Source organism: Ceratotherium simum, chromosome 15 (genome assembly GCF_057802395.1).
Source record: "Ceratotherium simum simum isolate JZ-2026a chromosome 15, ASM5780239v1, whole genome shotgun sequence".
Classification (NCBI taxonomy): domain Eukaryota; kingdom Metazoa; phylum Chordata; class Mammalia; order Perissodactyla; family Rhinocerotidae; genus Ceratotherium; species Ceratotherium simum.
This window is the reverse complement of record NC_141914.1, coordinates 22,512,660-22,535,171: the sequence shown is the minus strand read 5'-3', so window position 1 is coordinate 22,535,171 and position 22,512 is coordinate 22,512,660. Positions and strand designations below refer to the sequence as shown.

General features: G+C 34.6%; 1 protein-coding gene and 1 pseudogene across 2 annotated transcripts in view; both read right to left on the bottom strand.

The window, feature by feature from the left end:
- STXBP5L (syntaxin binding protein 5L) overlaps positions 1 to 22,512 on the bottom strand; it is a 338,252-nt gene that overhangs the window by 49,708 nt on the left and 266,032 nt on the right. The window contains exon 20 of one of the 2 annotated variants that reach the window (XM_087439668.1): positions 18,216 to 18,308. The exons of the other annotated variant lie outside the window; for it this stretch is intronic. Within the exon in view, the coding sequence (XP_087295794.1) occupies positions 18,216 to 18,308 (93 nt within the window). The remainder of the gene's footprint in view (positions 1 to 18,215; positions 18,309 to 22,512) is intronic. 2 annotated transcript variants of the gene reach the window in all.
- On the bottom strand, positions 4,886 to 12,725 carry LOC106802835 (actin-related protein 2/3 complex subunit 1A pseudogene; annotated as a pseudogene).

The window sequence follows — 22,512 nt, the reverse complement described above, 5'->3', positions numbered from 1 at the left end:
CATTTCTGATTTTAATTATTTGCATCTTCTTTTCTTTTTTCTTAGTCAGTCTTGGTAAAGGTTTGTCAATTTGTTGATCTTCTCAAACAACCAACTTTTTGTTTTGTTGATTATTGTTTTTCTATTCTTTTTTTTTGTGAGGAAGATCAGTCCTTGAGCTAAAATCCATGCCGATCCTCCTCGTTTTGCTGAGGAAGATTGGCCCTGAGCTAACATCCATCCGGCCAATCTTCCTTCACTTTACGTGGGACGCCGCCACAGCATGGCCTGACAAGTGGTGCATCGGTGCGCGCCCGGGATCCAAACTTGGGTCTCCAGCAGCAGAGCATGCGCACTTAACCGCTACGCCATGGGGACAGCCCCTTTATTTTCTTTATCTTCTCTCTAAGTGTTTATTGTTTCTTTACTTCTGCTAGCTTTGGGTTTAATTTGCTCTTCTTTTCTAGTTTGTTAAGGTGTAGAGTTAGGTTATGGATTTGAGATCTTTCTTCTTTTTAATGTAGGCATTTAAAGCTATAAATTTCCCTCTGATCTGTGTCTTTAGGTAACCAAGAAATTTTGCTTTTTGTTTTCATTCATCTCAAAGTATTTCAAATTTCTCTTGTGACTTCCTCTTTGACTCACTGGTTGTTTAAGAGTGTGCTGTTAATTTCCAAATTTTGTGAATTGTCTAGTTTTACTTCTGATTTCTAGTTTCATTCCATTGTGGTCAGAGAGAAAACTTTGTATGATTTTAATCTTTTTAAAATTATTGAGACTTGTTTTGTGGCCCAAAATATATTCTATCCTAGAGAATGTTCCATGTGCACACGAGAATACATATTCCACTGTTGTTGTGTGAGTACTCTACACGTGTCTGTTAAGGATAGTGGGTTTATAGTGTTATTCAAGTCTTCTATTTCCTTTTTGATCTCCTGCCTATATTTTCTAACCAATATTGAAAACAAGCTATTAAATTCTCCAACTATTATTGTAGAACTGTCTGATTCTCCCTTTAATTCTGTCAATGTTTGTTTCATATATTTTGGGATCTGTTGTTTGCTGCATATTAGTTTACAATTGTTATATCTTCTCACCAAATGACCCTTTTATCAATATTTAATATCCTTCTTTGTCTCATGTAAGTTTTTCACTTAAAGTCTACTTTGTCTGATATTAATATTGCCACCCAAGCTCTCTTTTTGTTACTCTTTGCATGGAGTATCTTTTTCCATCCTTTTAATTTCAACCTATTTGTGTTTTTTGATCTAAAATGAGTCTCTTGTAGACAACATATAGGTGGATCATATTTATTTTTATTCTGCCAATCTCTGTCTTTTAACTGTTGAGTTTAATCCATTTACATTTAAAGTGATTACCGACAAGGAAGCACTTACTTCTGCCTTTTCTATTTGTTTTCTAAAAGTATATCTTTTATTGTTCCTGAATTGTTACAATATTGCCTTCTTTTTTGTTTGATTTATTTTTTCCTAGTATGCCTTTTTTATTCCCTCCACATTTCCTTTTCTGTATATTTTTTAGTTATTTTCTTAATGGTTACCTTGGTCATTAAAATTAACATCCTAAATCTGTAACAATCTATTTTGAATTGATAACAACTTAGCTTCACTAGCATACAAAATTCTGCTCCTATACAGCTCCATCACCTCCCCTTACGTTGTTGTTGTCTTAATATCTTTATACATACATCTATGAACATTAAGAAAGATTTATAATTACTGTTTTATACATTTGTCTCTTAAATCATGTAGGAAACACAAAAGAAATGTTAAAAAACAAAAATATAGGGGCCAGCCCCGTGGCTTAGCGGTTAAATGTGTGTGCTCTGCTACTGGCGGCCCGGGTTCGGATTCCGGGCGTGCACCGACACACCGCTTCTCCAGCCATGCTGAGGCCGCGTCCCACATACAGCAACTAGAAGGATGTGCAGCTATGACATACAACTATCTACTGGGGCTTTGGGGGAAAAAAAGGAGGAGAACTGGCAATAGATGTTAGTTCAGAGCCGGTCTTCCTCAGCAAAAAGAGGAGGATTAGCGTGGATGTTAGCTCAGGGCTGATCTTCCTCACAAAAAAAAAAATACATACATATATATAATAATATTGGCTTTTATATCTATCTATGCAGTTACTTTTACCAGTGTTCCTTATTTGTTTATATGGCTTCAAGTTACTGTTTAGTGTCCTTTCATTTCAGCCTGCAGGACTCCCTTTAACATTTGTCTTAGGGAGGGTCTACTAGTGGTGAACTCTTTTTGCTTTTGTTTTTCTGGGAATGTCTTCTCTTTCCCTTATGAAAGAAAATTTTGCCAGATCTAGAATTCTTTGTTGACAGCTTTTCTTTTTTTCATTCAGCACTTTAAATATATCATCCTACCACCTTCTGGCCTCTCTGGTTTCTGATGTGGAATTGGCTATTAATTTTACTGAAGATCTCTTATACATGATAAGTCACTTTTCCCTTGCTGATTTTAAGATCCTCTCTTTGTCATTGTAAAGTTTGATTGTAACATGTCCCAGTGTGGATCTCTTTGAGTTTATCATATTTGGAGTTCATTGAATTTCTTGGATGTGTAGATTCACATCTTCCCTCAAGTTTGGGAAGTTTTGAGCCATTATTTCTTCAAATATTCTTTCTTCTGCCTTTTCTCTTTCTTTTCTTCTTCTAACACTCCCATAATATGTTAGTAAGCTTGATGGTGTCTCACAAGTCTCTTACCCTCTTTTCATTTTCCTTTTGTTCCTCTGAGTTGATAATTTCAACTGTACTATCTTTAAGTTGGCCAATTTCTTCTGCCTGCTTAAATGTGCTGTTGAACCTCTCTGGTGAATTTTTCCTTTCAGCTACTGTAATTTTTAGCTCCAGAATTTCTACTTCTTTATTGGTAGTCTCCATTTATTCATTCATTGTTATCCAAGACTCTTAATTGTTTTTTTCATTTTTACTTGTTTTAGCTTCATAATTTCTCGATCTTTTTAAAAATTAAAGTTATTTTTTCATCACTCTGAGTAAGCTAATAAGTCTTATTTTTAAAGTCTTTGTTATTCTTTTAACAAAATTAATTTCATCTGGAATGAGTTGTTGTAGTAGTTAAGTTTTTCATTGTCTTTCTTAGCATTAGATTTCTTTTTTTTTTTTATAATTTTATTTATTTATTTTTTTACCCCCAAAGCCCCAGTAGGTAGTTGTATGTCATAGCTGCACATCCTTCTAGTTGCTGTACGTGGGATGCGACCTCAGCATGGCCGGAGAAGCGGTGTGTCGGTGCACGCCCGGGGTTCCGAACCCAGGCCGCAGGCAGCAGAGTGCGCGCACTTAATCGCTAAGCCACAGGGCTGGCCCAGCATTAGAATTCTTTATGCAGTCTGGAATTTTTTCTCTAGCTCCCCTTCTTTGTTCTCTACCCTGAGTAAATAGTTTTGTAGTTGCTCTCCACTAGTTTCTAGACCCCTAGGATATAATTTTCAGAGTTCCTGATCCATGATATTACTGGGGATATGAAAAATAATCTAGCTACTGATCTAGCAAGTCAGAGACCAGGCCCAAGTGTTGTTTGAGGGTTTAAAATCTTCCAGCCGGCAGGGATTGTTTTCTATTTTTTGGTATTATTTTCTCATGTCACAAATTTGTGATTAAAGACTGTGGTTTGTAATATTCTACTTTTAAGTACTGAGGTTTTCTTGTGGCTTTAATACAGGTTTAAATTTTGTAAATTTTTCAATGGGCACTTGAAAATATGTTTTCAAAGTATAAAGTTCAAGATATTTTAAATAAATTTCCCATGTAAATTGTTTCTTTTTTCCTCTTTGGTCTTTCTTATTTTTTGTCTTCTTGAGTTGTCATTAAATTATAGTAAAATCTCTCATTATTATTGAATTTCTTTTTCTTATATTTCTTATAGTTTTTGATGTACAATTGTTAATCCTACACTATTTGGCTTACTAAAATCTGTAAAACAGTTTCATTGTGGATAGTACATTTCATCACTACAAATGTAAGTAGTTTTCTAATTTAATGTATTTTGCCTTGAACTCAACATCATAACCCCTGTTTTATTTTTGCTAGTACTTGTCTAGTATGTTCTACTACTAACTTTTGAATCACTTTGCTTTAGATGTTTCTCTTTTTGGTTTTCGTTTTGTGATACATGCTGAAAGCCTTTTTCTTATAAAAAGTGACTTTTTTTACTTATAGCTATTGACATGAGAGACATTTCAGCTTAGTCCTGTCATTTTTAAAAATGCATTTAGTATTTTTACTTAATTTTCTGGGAGACAATTTACATACCCCTCTCCCCCAAGTTAATGCAACAATTTTCCATAGCGACCTGCTTAAAGAAAAGCTTTGGTCAAAAGTGGAATGAAACAGCAAAAAACCCAAATAAATAAATAAGTATATAAAAATTTTAAAAGACTGCTGCTTTAAAAATCCAACATTTCCACCAATTAAATTCAAAGAAAAGACACAAATGATATTTGCATGACATGTGTTTTCAGTGTTTCCTTGTGTTTGGCTTTCCTCTCCATCATGCAAATGACAGTTGCAGTCAGTTGTAGTTTGTCATACTAGATCACAGAGGTTCACTCAGCTTCATATTATGTGAAAACCCTGGATAGAAGACTCTAAGGGCTTGAAATCCCAAATTGTCACGACTCCACTGATTCTTATAGGGTAAAATTTCCAATAATCTTGCTTGTCCACCTCATAAATAGGTACTTGAGTGATGCTATTCTAGTATCTGGTGCAGATCTCTGAGGCAGTATTGTGGTGCTTGATTGTGACTCTGTTGTCCATGCTGTGGAAATATTCCACGGCTAACATGTGCTGGATGCTATGTTTTGGAATGCCTAGTTTGAAGACTAAGGTCAAGCAGCCATGGTCATTTTAGTTAAAGAGCACAGGGCAGCAGTCATGGCTAGAAGCTACAAAAACACTGTTCTCTGAGACAAATGAGCAGTGGTAGTAACTCATTTCAGATTGAAAACTGAACACTGTTTAAACCATCAGCAATGGACATGGTGCTGTCATGGCTGACCTAGGCCAGAGAGTTCCCACTGGCAGAGAAGTTGAACCTGAGACCTAGCCTCCAGTGCCACCAAACTCTGACATCAGCTAACCAAAATGCATCTTACTGCCCCATGGCATGCTGAGTGGCTTTTCATCCTCTTCCTTAATGTATGCAGAAGCACTCTGAATTTGAAGTCACATGAATCTGTCGCCAGCAAAACATTGTTAGGATGCCAATCCAAACCATGGACATCAAATGACTTGGCTTTTTTTTCAGTTGCCATATGAATTGGCTTTTTAATGTGCTTGCTTACCCACTTGTCATTTTCATGCTCCCATAACAAATAGAAATGAATTGTGCTTCATTATCCACAGCAAATCTGTTCTCTAGAGGGGACCACTTCACAAAAGTGGCTGCATGATTAATTCTCAAGATCACCAGGGTTAGCTTCCAGACACCATCTTTCTGACTCCTGCAAGGACAATGTGCTCATGTTTGAGAGCCAAGTCAATACCTGTGATGTGTCCAGGAGTGCTCCTGGAGTTCATGAGGTTTCACCTACTGGCTCCCATTCTTCTTATAGACGTGAACTGTGTGGGTATTGTGGTGAAGGGCAATCTGAGTATGTTCCAGGCATGACAAGTAATCGACTCTAATAAAAATTGCTGCAGGGAAAATATTCTTGGTGTTTTCAAAGGTTACAATACTGGGTTCAGAGCAGTCCTAACAGGCTCAGAGTGGAGAATTTGAAGACTCTGGTCAGTCAACATGAACAGGCTCTGTTCCGTTCTGCCACTTTTATAGTGGGTTATATCTTCTTTTTTAATGCTTTCTGTAGCCACTTTCACTATATGTTCTGTACTTTCTTATTTATATGTATTATCCTTTGTCTAATTTTTGAAGTTTTAGGTATTTTAATTTTTTTCTAGTGGTTACTTTGAAGATATATTCTTAATTCTTCTTGAATTGTTATCTATGCATAATATCAATTGATTTCCCCGTATGAAAGGTAAAATTAGTATAATTCCTCTATTTGTCTTTGCTCTCAATTCACCACCAATTAGCACTAAAATTAGCTATAAAATTATTAACTTTTTTGTTGGCAACTTTAATCTCCTCTCTACCTTCTATTTCTCCATTTTAAAATTACACCATTATTTCTGTATTGTTATGGATTTTAAGTTTACATTCTACGTTATAATCATATTTGCCACTGTTGTTTAACTTTAGTTCTACAATTAAATAAGTTAAATGATCACTACAGTCATGCACTCCATGACAACCTGTTGGTCAAAGACGGACCACACATACTACAGTGGTCCCATAACATTAGTACCATATAGCCAAGGTGTGTAGTAGGCTATACCATCTAGGTTTGAGTAAGTACACTCTATGATGTTCACACAACAATGAAATCGCTTACTGACACATTTCTCAGACCGTATCCTCATTGTTAAGTGACTCATGACTGTACTTGTCCTTTGACTATGGCCTCTCCATGCATCTTTTCACTGCTTGGAGATCATCCTGTAGTAGACTTATTCTTTTTCTTTTTGGTGAGGAAGATTGGCCCTGTGCTGACATCTGTGCCAATCTTCCTCTATTTTGTATGTGGGATGCCACCACAGCATGGCTTGATGAGCGGTGCGTAGGTCCGTGCCTGGGATCTGAACCCATGAATTCTGGGCCACCAAAGTGGAGCATGCGGACTTAATCACTACACCATAGGCCTGGCCCCTAAACTTTTTTTTTAAGGGCTCATGAGGGCCCGTGTTTCATTTATGCTATTCTATGATGCATATATAACCATTAATTCATAATTTATGTGACAGCCCTTGGATTATGCACATTCAAGGCTTGAATTCTATAAAATTAATTCGTTTTTGGTTTTTAATTCAAAATCTTTTTTATTAGGAAAGAGAAATGCCTGTATTTTTTGTTAAAAATGAGAAACAAGATAGTTTTTCACTAAATGTAAACATGTTAGGTATAAAGCCATTTTCCATGAATCTGCAATTACTTCATAAAACACTAACTACTTAAGAGTTCTAACTGCATAAGTGTCCCATGTATGAGGTCTTTACTGTTATTACTATTATTTTACTGTTACTGTTATACTGCTACTCCAGTTAAGAATTGTTGTAACAAAGAAATTACATTAATATCCAAAGCTCTCCAACACATTGTCATTTTTCCTTTGTCTTCAGAGAACAGCTCATATACATAGTCATTAATCCCTTTATATAGATGAATGTTATCTATTACTTTGGTTTGAGATCCCCCCCTACACTCCAGCCTTACATTTCTAACTGCTCATTGAATGGTTAGCATGGATATCCCTGTAGCAACTCAAACTCATTTTCCTTTCCCTCTCAAACCAGGTATTCTCCATGAGAGCTATTCTCAATATTCTGTAGTCATCCTTGACTCCTCCTATTTCTTATGCCTTACCACCCCTGTTCCCCCACTGTTCCCAATCCCATCAGTTCTAGAGTCTCCCATAGAAACTCCTTCTCTCCTTCTTTGCATTTTCATTGTAGTTATCCTACTTCAGGCCTTCATTTGGCCTACTGCAATAGCTTCTTAAACATCTTCCTCCTTCACTGATGGATTATACATTACTGGAAAATAATCTTCCTAAAGTATGTTACAAGCAACCCAGGGTATATTTTATACCAAGGTTTTATGTTGGAAAAATTTACATATATACAGACATTTATCCTCTTTCAGAAGGCTTATGATTTCTTTTCTGGAAATTTGTGGGAAATAAGTTTTAAAAATGAAATTATGTTGACAATATACTTAGAAATAGAGATTTAACGAAATTTTATTGTGAATCCTTTTAAGTGCAAAAATCCCTTAGTAAAGTGACAAGCACTTGACTATTTTATCTCCTGTATATATGTGAGTCTTCATAATTTATCTTTGCTTAAAGTATGCACGAAAATAGGGAGAACGAAGCAATTGGAATGGAGATGACTGAAGACTTTGAATGACTGACATTTGTAGAAAATTTAAAATTATGTTTATTAATAACAACCATGCCTAATTGACCTCCAGATTAGAATTATAACTAAGAGCTTTCTTTGCTACTTATAATAAATATAGAAGTAGCTTGGGAATCTTCTTTCTTTTTTATTTTTCTTTTTCAACATTCCAGGAAAGAAATTATGATATGTGGAAATTATGTGAATAAATATCAGAATGCATATTTTTCTAGAGAAAAGTGTTATCGTTCTTTAAATAGAATTCATTTGACATTTGTCAGAGTACATACTACACAAAATGACAGGTAGCTGTAAGATTATAAGCTTCGCAACAATGTATACTTGATTTAAATTCAGCTTCGCTACCAGTTGTGCGACCTTAGGCAAATTTGAATTTTTCATAGCCTTAATTTATTCATTTGTAACGTGAGAACAATATCACATACTTTATCTCAAATAGTATGTACAAATCATACAGCACAGTGTCTGACACATAGTAGGAGATCAATAAATGAAACTATAATGGTGATTCTTCCTTTGACGTCAATTACACCGGTAAAATACTAATCAACTTCATACAATTTCTTTAATATTGAACTAATGATAATACCTAATATGTTAGTGCCTTGAATTTAAAAAATACTGTAATTATCTAATCAAATTTATATAAAAGATTATATGTAATTACATTTTAGATGTAATAAACTATTTGTTGTCTAACAGTTATTTAATTTAGACATAATGAGATGAGGTATGTGAATACACTCCATAAACTTTGGGTACCATGTTCTGTGGCCTAGGTTCAAATCTTAACTCTACCTCTTATTAACAACATAACCTCAGTTTCTGCTCTGGAAAAAAGAAAAGGTTGGGAATAGTGACAACAACTTTAAAGTGTTGCTAAGACAATCATGGGAATAGTGACAACAACTTTAAAGTGTTGCTAAGACAATCATGGGAATAGTGACAACAACTTTAAAGTGTTGCTAAGAAAATCAAATAAAATAATGTATATGAAACAGCTTTGTAAACTCTAAAGAATAATGTAAAGACTAATTATTGTAATTTTGTTATTTTAACCATGACATTAGTAGGATTTGATGCTATGGCTTTAAGTCAGAATAAAGGAGAAGAACATAAAGGTATATCAATTAAATTTCAAAAAAGAAAAACCATGCTGGAACAAGCAGATAAAAGTTCTGAGAGAAAAATTTATGAAAGGCTATTTAATAAAGCCTTATTTATTTCAAAGCTCGAATTATGAATAAGCCTGTGATCACCACAAAAAACAAACTAAAAACGAATCAAATTTTCTATAACTTCCCTAAAATAAAAGAATGGCCAGAGCTCTATTCTTTTATGTATTCAGACTTTTTTTTTCTAAATAGCATTAATTTTAAATGATACTAATACACAAACTAGGGAAAATAATTACAGAAATAAAAGAGGCTCATTTACAAGATTATGGCTACAAAGGGTCCATATGTGTGCCTATTCAATGTTTAAAAATATTTTCATGATAAAAAGAAAACAAACAAAACATTACATACCTTGGTAGGTAATGATTTATAAAACATAATTTTGTAAAATGATTGTTAACAAACAAAATGTTGAATGCTGCCAACAGAACTGTATGGTGATTTTTAAGAAAGCCTTTTTGGAAAGCCATCAAACACTGCCATCTAGGAAACTTGTGTTATTCATGGACTGGTTGGTAAAAATGTTCAGCCAAATGAATGTAAAAAAACTTAAAATTGTTGGCTTTTGCCTACCGTACCAAGATCAGCCTTAAGATCTGTTGGCAGACTTAACTTTCTTGATCCTTTAACTGAAACAACAGAAAAAGGAAAAAGGCAGTTGTTAATTATATAAAATTAAAGAGGAGTGTGGGGGAACAGTATGTTTTACGGTATAATTATTAAAATCCTGATGAACGTTACATTCAGTGAGCATGTATGGAAGCAGAAATATTGTTCAGTGTTAGTTCATTGCCATTCAGTAGTAAATATTTAATATGCAAACAGAAACATTAGAAAAGCAATTGTTCTTACAGTAAATAATGAAGTGTATCTTTGCATAGTTTTTTTACATGTAGTATAAGAAGTGATTTCTTATTTAATTCAAAAAGAACCAAAAGTCAATTTCAGATAAATCTAATAGGTAAAGAAATATTGTAACAAATGTATAAGCTCATATCATAAATAACAACGATAAGGGTAAAATCCAATGAACTCTGTCAACATTTTTTTGAAATAGAAAGAAAATTCTATTATAGATGTAGACGATGTAGTCAAGGAAACTTTACCATGCGTATGGCAGATGAAATGACTTCAGTATTGAATACTACAAGGTTAAATTCAGTAGATAAGAAAATCTTGAAAATACAAAATATTTGAAAATGAATTTAATTATATTATTATAAATCAAGCTATCAGAAAATGTTTGAACAAACCAAAAACCTTCTATAATTTATGGAAAAACTTTCGTCATTATTTATGTTAATAAAAATTTTACATTGAGCATCTCATAAAATATTTAACTGGAATGCATGTTATCATAGAAAGAAATGCATTAGGGGAAATCACACTAGAAATCTTTTCTGTTAATCAATACTTTATCAAGACTCAAATTGATACTACCAATTAATTTATACCTTCTAATGAGTGATTTTATTTACAACTAGGAAAGTTACTTTAAAATAAAGATGCAGGATGATAGAGTAGAAAGAATATTAAATTTAAAATCAGAAAACATGGCTCACATATTTCTGAATTTTTTCTTGTTGTTAGTGCCGTTGAGTCGATTCTGACTCCTAAAAACCCTGTGTACAGCAGACTGGAATTCTGCCCGGTCTTTTTGCACCATCCTCTCATCTCTTGGCGCTTCATCAGACAACGCTCCTGCTGCTATTCATAGGGTTTTCATGGCCAGTTTTTTTGTAAGTGGGTGGCTAGTTCCTTCTTCCTAGTCTGTCTTAGTCTGGAAGCTCCACAGAAACCTGTCCACTGGGGGGTGACTGCTGGTATTTGAAATATCAGTGGCATAGCTTCCAGCGTCACAGCAACACACAGCGGCCACAGTATGACAACCTAGAGATGGGTGCTGTGGTTCTCTGACTGGGAAACTAACCTGGGCCTTGGTGGTGAAAGCGCTGAATCTTAACCACTAGACCACCAAGGCTGGCTTTTGGAATTGTTACCACTTAGTGATATAACTTTGAAAAAAAATCCCTTCATGAATTTTCAGCTTAATCTCATCTGTCAAATAACATTCTTGATACTCTCTCTAATGTTTCAGCTGGAATATGATTGGATTACATTTTATAATAGGTTTTATAAAACTTAAATATAATATAAACCTAAATATACTTTTGGTGTGTCATGAAATATTACTCATCTTCTGATTTTTCTCTAACCATTTAAAAATTAAAAACCCATTCTTTTTTTTTTTTTTTGTGAGGAAGACTAGCCCCGAGCTAACATCTGATGCCAATCTTCCTCTTTTTGCTGAGGAAGATTGGCCCTGAGCTAACATCCGTGCCCATCTTCCTCTACTTTATATGGGATGCCACCACAGCATGGCTTGACAAGCGGTGCATCGGTGTGTGCTTGGGATCCGAACCTGCGAACCCCGGGCCACCGAAGCGGAGTGTGCGCACTTAACTGCTATGCCACCAGGCCGGCCCCTAAAAATCCATTCTTAATTCATAAGTCATACCAACATAGGTGGCAAGCTGGATTTGGCCTGTGGGCTGTATTTTGCTGACTACAATATGCCATGCTAAACTACTTATAAAAGGAAACCTAAGTATTATAATTCTAATAAAAATAATAGCAGCAAGCAGTTGTCTCTACAAAAAGACATTAAAAAATAATTCTATTAAGATTAAGGGGAAATCAAATCAAATTTTAGTAATTTGGGTTTAGCATTAGCAGCGCAAACAAAAAGATGTTATTTATAACAAAATATGGCAAACTAAATAAATATAATAATCATGTTTCAGAAGAGGTTGCAAATAAGGCATATTTTGTAAATTGATAATTCAGATGAACTGAAGGAGTGGGTGTTCCCTATTTAAATAATCTTGAATTTTTTTAATAGGAACTTATTTTTTATAATGTAAGGATTTGTTTCATAATTTATCTTTTTAATTGTATTTTTTTTAAAAAGTAGGGTATTTCAACACATCTATATAGTATTATTACTTCAAAAATGGATTACAAAAATGCTTCAAAAAGGGGGGAAAACAGTCCCTGCCTATTGGTCAATAAGCCTAGATGCATACCGCAGAACAATGACCAATGACCACAATGTCAGATGCCCTCCCACTCCCCCCTATTCTCCCTGATGGAAAATTCACCTCCTATATTCTTGTATCTAACTTCCTCTGGCTCTCAAATCTGCTCCACTTTTTGGGATCACCCCTCCACTTTACCACCTACCTTTTTGGCTTCCTGTAGACTTCTTCCTACCTGAAAACTGGGGGCCCCCTCACAAACCCCGTACTAAATTGTGTAACTAGGGGAGGGAAAGGGAATGATTAGATGGTGGGATTAATTAGGGAACTTTTTAAATAACAATGTTAATAACAGGCATCTGTTATTTACGCACAGAATGATTCCCATCTTTGCTTATCCAACTAGTAAACTCCTACTCATCCTTCAAGACAGCTCAAAAATCACCTCCTTTCTGAAGCCAGCCTCAAACTTAAGGCTTCATCTGGTGCCATTATCTCAACTTTTATAGCACTTTAGGCACATCTCCTTTAAAACACTTAACACATTTTATTTTACTGGATTTTTTTACTGTCTACTACCCACTAACATCCTGAAACTTTGAGTTCTCCAAAGATAGGGATTGTATTCCCAATACTTCATAAAGTATTGGCATAGAGTAGGTGTATGATACGTGTTTGCTGAATGAATACTGGAAAAAGAGTAAAGTCAGAAGGTAGGGGTGAAGGGTTACTTTGAAGAGGGCTAAGCAGACTGAGAAAGTATGTTCAAGTGTTAGAGGAATATGTTACACATTAACATTTGAGAATTTGGGTTGGAAGATGGGTTGGATGATGAATAAGGCAAGAGGGAATAAGAGGCAAGTAGTCTTGAAAATGTATAGAACGAAAACAATACGTATTAACAATTGTATCACAATGTGTCCCTGGGAATGCAGCTCTCTGAAATTTCTTCATTTTTACTGTTATCTAAGCTAAAGCATACACACCACTATCAATTCATATTGTTAGCCAAAGGGGAGAAAATGGGAAATAGAAACTTCTCCCTACTCATTGGCTTAGCACACTGCACAGAGAAGAGAGATGGAGAATCTGGCTCAAAGGAATCTTAGAAGTCACCTAGTTCAATATCCTACTCAATGCAAGTATTTCTCCTACAACATTCTTGACATCCTACCTCTTTGAATAGTTCCACAATAGAAACCTTCAAAGGTATAAAAAAAAATCTAATTTTGGGTAGCTATAATTGCTACAAGACTTCCTTCTATGTGAGCTCAAACTACTTTCATTTACCATTTACTAATTTGTCCTAGTCGTAACCTCTGGAGCAATAACGAGTGACTGGTTCTTGCTCTCACATGCCAGATCTAAAAGCATCTGAAGATACTTAGGGGCCACCTCCAGGTACTCTCAGTAGATCAGCAGGAATCTGTATTTTAAGAAGTGTTGCAGGTGATACTGATGCCAAGAGGTTGGTAGATCACATTTCAGGAAATAATGTTTTACAGTTTTATAAACATTAACCAACCTATGGGACTTTCACTCAGGATCCTTCCACAAAAAGTTCTTCCTGACATGCATCTCAGATTTTCCATACAAAAGACGCCATAGTGTTCTTAAGTTGTTAAGTTAGATATAGATATCACTTTGCTGAGATTTTTAAGGTGATTATGATTATATTTTTTAAGTTAACAGGTACTTTTTTTGGTTCCTTTTTTTGAGTAATTAAAAAAAATATTTCATCATATCTATCTTTGATCTTCCGTTTTCTAATGAGGAATAAAAGGTGGTAGTTACAAGGATAGTAATGCCCCTGTTGGAAGAGGCTAGATGCCTTTTTTCCCCCTCTGTAAAGCTCCACAAAGTCTTGCTTTTCTCCAAAGCAGGTTTTCCGGTATTTGAACTGAAGTCCAGTGATCAAGAACACAGGTGAGCTGGACTCAGCTCAGTGACCCTGAGCTAGTTACCTAATCTCAGGAATATTATGTTTTCCTTTCTCTGTAAAATGGGGATAATAATAGTCCCTACTTCAAAGGGATCTTGTCAGCATTAATTAAAGGAATATGTGTAAAGCACTTAGCATAGTGTGGTATACAACAAGCTTTCAATATTAACTATTATTTTCATTATTAAACTTAGTTGTCAAGGAAAGATTGTCATTCTATATCAAAAATGACTTATCTGAGCAACATGTCCTACTTAAAATCTAGTGCCTAGGATTAAACACAGCACACTCGATAAAGCCTCTAATTGTACATAGTACTATTATTTCTTTGCTCTGCACAATAGAACTTCCTAAGAGTTCACTGTCCCCTCAAGAGTGACATCACACACTTGATTCATAATGAGCTTAGTCTCCATAAAAATCTCTTTAAATCACGTTGTGCATTCTCACATGGAATAGCATCTTTAATCCTCCACACCTTGAAAAACTGCCTGCCTTGGCTCACAGACAGTAACACAACAAATAGTACCATAGGTAATACAGCTGCGTGGTAGGGAATATTGCTGCAGCAAGTGTTAGACTTACAACAGTTTGATTTCTTATAATCCTAGTCCTGTTAGATTCTGGGCAAATTGTCAGGAAATTCTTCTTGTTAGTTTAACATGTCATGGTATACATTTTTGAAAATAAAAACTAAGGAAAGAAAATTCATAACTGTACACTAAAAAAGGCGAATTTTATTCTATGTAAATTATATCTCAAAAAAAAAAAAAACAGAAACAGGGGCCAGCCCCGTGGCATAGTGGTTAAGTTCACTCACTCTGCTTCAGTGGCCTGGGGTTCGCAGGTTCAGATCCTGGGCAGAGATCTATGCACCACTTATCAAGCCATGCTGTGGCAGGCGTCCCACAGATAAAGTAGAGGAAGATGGGCACGGATGTTAGCCCAGGGCCAATCTTCCTCAGCAAAAAGAAGAGGATTAGCAACAGATGTTAGCTCAGGGCTAATCTGTCTCACCAAAAAAAAAAAGAAAATTCAAAAGAAAACATCCCCACACCTAGGGTTAATCACTTACCTAATCACATTACCTTCTGACTTACCTAGAAATTTTTAAGTAGCATGGCATAAGAGATCAAAATGATGCAAATGAATGAAAAGATTGGCTGAATGCAAAATACGTGTTAAGATTTACCTATAAATTCAGGCCTAAGGATCAGGTGATGGCCAAGCCCTACAATAGCACCAGATTATAAACCTTTGCAAGACTATTCATCTTTACTCCTAGATTTTCTGCCTCTCAAATTCAGGTTCAGTTACAGTAATGAGGCAGGGTAGTCTGGTGGCTTACCATAGTTTACGCCAGAATGAAGTCATATGCTCAGCCCTAAATGTGAACAGAACTTCAGGCATTACAACAGGATTTTGCTTAGAGGGCTTCATATATCTTGATTGTATTATCTCCTTCAATAACCTGTATATTCATATGCCTTTTTCCTAACTCTTAATTCAATTCAAGGTCAATGGATAATGCAGCTTGGCTCATCAGAGGAATGTTGTATTGGCTTCCAATAAGTCTCAGATCCTTGGCTCCACATTTGAATAAAAATTTTAGGAACAGAGTGAACCCTGAATCAGTCTGAATATGGCTACTACTTTAATGGGAAATAACATAAACAGGTAGGTTAGAAGTTTCTAATTCAAAGCTTCTGATTAGTTGTTTCTTGATTAGAAACAACTGGATTGACTTCTGATTTCCAATGAAGGATTTCTACTTTGTTATGGCTAAGCTACAGCTAATTTGGAAATTTAAAATGGTCAAGGAAACCAAGGTCAGTCTATTTAGGCCATGGATGTTCATCATTGCTTTTATAATAGCCACTACTATATATTATTGAGAATCTATATTTTGGACATGAGCACACAGTTAAGGTTAAGAAAACTGGCTAAAGTTATAACGGTAGAAATTCAGAGGGTAAGGTCACATTTCTCCAACTCCAAAGCTATGCCCTTTCCACTAAGCAACACTATCTTCCTGATATAGAAGATACCACTTGTGTGACCTAGATATCTTCTATAAAATAAATAAATCTAACACTAAATTAAAATAAATTGTTTAGATTAAAATGTTGGTAAAGTTTATTTATCTATTGATTAATTAACTGACTGGTGGGAATACAGTAATGAATTTTATTTGTCTCTATCTTCCCTAAGCCAGAAACTAAGATAGAACAAAAACACCTGGTATGTCAATAGGCATAGACAAAAAGAAAAACACATACACAAACATTTTGGGGTCACCATGCCATTGTGGAGCCCTGAAGGTCCCATATGTCTCTAATTTTGTTGTCATTTTTCCTTTTTTTTCAGAAGTGGCTAAGATATAGCCAGGCAAGAGGTATCTTTATCAGAATTTCCCCAGCATAAAAATGTTTAACATTATAACTACTTTTCTCACTACCTTAAAATATGTATTATATTTCTATCTAGATGATGTTAATCAGTGACTTTTTGTTAGTGTCATATGAGCAAATGTTAAATGATTATGAAACTTTACTTCTGTTCTTGTCTGTCTTGAATGATAAACTCCCAGAGAGAATTAGGTTCTTCAATACACTTTTTTTTTAAAGAACACAATAGGAGGCCAAATAATTTGGGGTCAGAGGACCTTGAAATCTGAAGATGTGAGTTGGTTCAGACTAAGCCATTTACTAGCAGGGCAGCCTTGGGCAAGTTAGAGAATTTTTTTTCTTAGCCATAATTTCTCCATCCATATAAAAGAGAGCAATACCAACCTTACAGGGTTTCTGCAGGATTAAATAAGATAAAACACATGAAAAATACCTTGTTTGCTTTAAAGTACTATATCAATGTTGATTACAATTTTTAGCAAACATGCCTTAATAAATTCAAAATGTGGTGATTTGCTGATTTTATGCACTATAGAAACTAATTTTATTTTCAAAGCCAGTTTTTCCTGGAACTTAAATGGTAAACGGTTTCTGATGTTTCACGCAAAGTATATCAAATTCTTTTGAATTTCTTTGTTAAAACATTGTCTTCTCATAACTCAGCATCTTCTTGCTTTCTCACTGCTCACAAGTCATATAATTTCAATTGTGACTATTTTTTGTAACTCCATATTTCTTTTTCTCATTTTATTAAAGAAAATCAGGGTAAAAGCATAGAATTTACAACCAAATATAACTAAGTTGAAATTCCAGCACTACTTACTTAAATATTCTGAGCTTCAGTTTTCTCCTTAGAAAAAGGGATGTCACAGGGGTGTTGTATTATGTAAGAAACAAAGAAACTACTGTCTGGAAAATTGTGGGTTATAATTATCTTTAGGTACCTTGGTTACTGATTTTAGGGTCTAGAGCATTGGTAATTCATGTTTCTTCAAGTTGCAAATCTGGTCACAACCATTTTGTAACGAATGTCTAATTTAAGGAAGCTGTACAATCTGTGTTTGATTGTGATTTCAGCCTTCTGAACAGCAGCAAATGTCAATGACTCTGCATAAAATTTAGGTTATAGGACCTTCCTTTCTGCTCACTATTTTTGAGAGAAAACATTGCCCCTTTGAGGCAACTTTTTGGTGGAGTTTCCATGATCATCATAGTTGTTTCTGATTATAGAAAATATTTAATTGTGTTATGAAGAATTATGGAGAATTTTTATAAAACCACTCTACTTTTTGGCTCTTAAGTTTTCCCTGAATTCTCTGTTGGCCCCTCCATATTTTCTTATAGGCCTGATGAAATTATTCAGGTTTTGAGTAGAAAAACAACACTATCAAAATCCTATGGAACATTTCAAAATCTTTCACAAAAGCCTTAGGAATTCCTGCTCTATATTTCATGAAGTCAGTGTCTATGGTTTTAACCATTGCTTCAGGGAAATTTATCTTCACTCACCATGAGGGACCTGTGTTTTCAGCACAAAAAATAATAATAAAACTTTTGAGACAAGTTGTGAAGTCTAGAAAATTATGGAGATATGAATAACTGTTTGTTCATAAAAGAGATTTTCACTTTCACCTGGCAAGTGATGTACTTGATTCCTCTGTCTCACAGCTGGTATTTCATTCCTATAAAAGCCTGGTGATGCCTCGGGAGTTCTGGTAGCAAGTCCTAAAGGAAGGGAATAAAAAACTATTGGCATGTAATTTCTTAGCCCAAGTGAACCAAGAATTTTTACTTTGGAGGTGAATTTCATGATAACTATTTGGAAGGGTCTCTATTTTGTGCCTTTATGTGAGTATTTTGGTACTGCCCCAGAAGAGGACTGTTTGGAGGGAAGAAACTTTCTTCTTGGGAGGATGCAGTGGGGTTCTAGGCACATAGAATCACACAGAAGGAGCATTTGAACTAGGCCATAAAACCCAGTCCCAACCCAGGTTTGAGAACAACAGAGCTGGTTACTTCCTTGTTAGTATTTTGTGATGTTAGCCTCTACGATATTTTAATAAAGATATCTTTACTAAAGATATCTAAATAAACATTTTAATAAAGATAAATATTTCTATCACCCTAGCATTCACTTGAACTTGATAGCATAATAAATCTATTACATATTGTGCACAGTGAGAATCATGAGGATGGATGGCTGTATAGGTGGCAGCAGTATTAGGACCTGATGCTAGCCTAGAAGAAGATGTTCATTTGAACAAGCGATTTTTAAGACAAGCCTTCAAGGAGGACAAATTAGAAAAATACACACTTTGCAGGTAGATATAACCCTGCAGTTGAAGGCTTGGTTAGTTTTCAAGTCTTTGTCCAAAGAAAAAGGGGCAGTTTCTTTTAGAGGATTACAGCTCTGTGCCAGGTAAGTGGAGCTAGGGCTGACTATCAGCTCCTGCTCACCCCCTTGGGAGGTGTTTATGCAGTACACAATTTGCACAACCTTACCTGGTGAGTGAAAAGGGTTATGCAGCTTTAAGGAAAAACAACTAACAATTTGTAAAAATTATTAGTTTAATGTTGCTTTCTGCAGATAGACTGTCACACTTGGCAAGGAGTATGTTTATTTTGTTCACTAGTTTATTCTCAGTGGATAGCATAATATCTATCTAACTGTAGATGCTGAAAATTATTTGGTGAATAGTTCAGAGAATGAATAAATAATATGAAATTATTATTTTATCCAGGAAGCTAAGAATATCAGCATTCTAGTTGGCTCATTGGGATTCTTTCAGCTCACAATTCCTACTCTGGTCTCTCTCGTTATCCTCAAGGAAATATTTAATAGTTTGAAACTTCATTGTACTTTTCTTCTAGTTTATTGGGCTAAAAGGGAGTTTCAGATCCATGTAGAAAATTAGAGTTATAAAACGATTACTGGTCTCTAGCTTCCCTAATTTCTAACCTCTCTTACTCAGAGATTTTTGCGTAAATGTTTTAACCCGTTTTTAGCAGACTTTAAAGGAGCGAGGGTCTGAGATCTCAAAATAAATACTGAGAAGGAAAATAACTACTGAAAAAAGAATATTAAATCAAATTTCACAGAGCCATGGTTCTCAAGTAGTCCAGAGACCAGAAGCATCACCTGGGAACTTGCTAGAAATGCAGAATCTCAGGCCACATTCTAGACTTATTGAATTAAAATTTCTGGCACTAGCAATCTGTTTTAACAAACTCTTCACGTGATTCTGATACAGGCTTAAGTTTGAGAACCACTGCACTAAGGAAAAAAAAAGAGAAAGTAAGAATAGTATTGGCTCTTAAATGCTACATGTAAATAAAAAAGGGAGATATACCCAGATAGAAACATAATTGCCATTATTAATGAGACCTAATGAACTGTTTCTGAGTATATAAATCAAGGAGACTTGTTAGGAGATATAACTGCATTTCTTAATTTTTCAAAAGTTAGAATGTATTACAAATACTCTAGTTTCCCTTAATTACGCATATTGGTTCTGTCATTCATAAGTTATCTAAACATTTTAATTGTTATGTTTTCATTCTTTTCTACCTCTAGAGATAATAAGCTTCATGAGTTTTGTAAACTATTGTTAAAGTCTTAAATTTGCTTTTTTTCATAGTTACACTTTAGTTTTGCAAGATTGGGCTAAGAAGTCTGCATTTATCCTAACTATACTTTTCCCGATAATCTATATTGGATGTAGCAATTCCTACAATAGCAAGAGATTGCAGAATGTAGTTTTATGTACATGTGTTGCTATGGTATTCTGCAAATAGTATTGGGAAGATTCTCCTTTGTGGGCTTAAAAAAAAGACCCCTTAATATAACACAATTACTTATTTTTCTTTTTCATGGGAAATGAATGGAATAAGCAAATATTATTTCCAGTATTCTTAAGTAAGATAAAGTATGTTGGCACTCTTCCTAGAAAGATAAATTTCACATATTTTAACAAATGTAACATATAATGATTAAAAAGCTGTTATGTGAAAAAAAACCTCTCATTCCTTATTATGATTATTTATAATTTAAAGTTGCTCCTAAAAAAGAGTGAAACCTGCCCAGCAAACCAGTCTCAAATAAGGCACTGAAATGATAAATGAATCTTATCACAGTGAATCATTTCTGTTCCAAGTAACATAATATAAAAATAGTCAAAACCTTTTTGCTTTGAAGCAATCTACTGATTGCATGCAAAGTCCTCTGAGTCTGCCTTGCAGACTGTGGTGTGGTGGTGGTGGTGGTGTTTCCAGATCTGCTCTAACATTAATAAAAGAAGAAACATCATAGACAGAGGGCTAAAAGCAGGATGTCTACTAAAAACCCACAATTATCATAATTAATTATGAAATATTAAAAGACTTATCCCTGAGATTGGGAACAAGCAAAAGATGTCTGCTAACACCACATCTATTTAACATCGTATTGGAGATTCTAGCTAATTTCTTCCTTTAGAAAGAAGAAATGGGGCCGGCCCCGTGGCTTAGCAGTTAAGTGCGCGCGCTCCGCTGCTGGCGGCCGGGGTTCGATCCCGGGCGCACACCGACGCACCGCTTCTCCGGCCATGCTAAGGCCGCGTCCCACATACAGCAACTAGAAGGATGTGCAGCTATGACATACAACTATCTACTGGGGCTTTGAGGGAAAAGTAAATAAATAAAATTATTAAAAAAAAGAAAGAAAGAAAGAAGAAATGGAACTATCATTTTAATAGGGGCATAATTGGGTACAGAGACAATCCAAAAGAATTTACGAATTACTGGAATTAAATAAATTTATCAAGTTTTCTGGATATAAGGTCAATATACAAAAATTAATTGTATTTTATATTCTAGCCACAAACAATAAGAAAAAGATGTTTAAAAATTTACAACATAAAAAACGTTAAATACAAAGGAATAAATCTAATAAAAGATGTTTAAAAATTTACAACATAAAAAACGTTAAATACAAAGGAATAAATCTAATGAAAGATGTACAAGGTCTCTACAAAGAAAACTAAAAATATTACTGAGAGAAAGTAAAGAAAACACACATAAATGGAGAGACAGTAAATGGAAAAATCAATATTGTTGACTACGTTTATTCTGCCCAGTCGATCCATAGATCCAATGAAATTGCAACCACTATCCAAACACATTGGTTTGTGTGCAAACTGAAAAATTCTTTCTAAAAGTTATATGGAAACACAAAAGACCTAGAATACCTATAAAATTCTTGAAAAAGAACCACAAAAACAAAATTGGAGAACTTACACTATCAGCAATACTGTAAAGCTATACCAATTAAAAGTGTGGAATTGGTTAAACGAGAAACATGTCAATGAAATAGAACATGAAGTCTAGAAACACACACATACACACATGTTAAAGTACATTAATTTGTGGCAAAAGTACCACTTTAGTGTGGTGTGAGAAATGATAGTTTTTCCATAAATGGTGCTTATCAACTGGATACCTAAACTGAAGGAATGAACCTTGACTCCTTCCTTACATTACACACAGAAACATATTCCAAATGGAACTTGTACTTAAATGTGAAAGATAAAACAATAAGGCTTCTAGAAGATAACATAGAAAAATAGCTTCATGATCTTGGGGTGGAGAAATATTTTTTTAAAACAAAACACCAAGCACTAGCAATAAAAGAAAATATTGATAAATTGAATTACATTACCATTAAAAACTTCTGTTTATCAAAAAACCACCATTAAGAGAGTAAAAGTCAAGCCGCAGAACTGGAAAACATATTTTGCACTGTATACATCCAACAAAAGACTTTTATGTATGTATGTATTTATCTATCCACATACATACACAGAATTCCTATACATCAAAAGAAAAAGTTTGCAACACAATAACATTGAGTAAAAGACTTGAATATCTTATAAAAGAGGATATTAAAAATAGT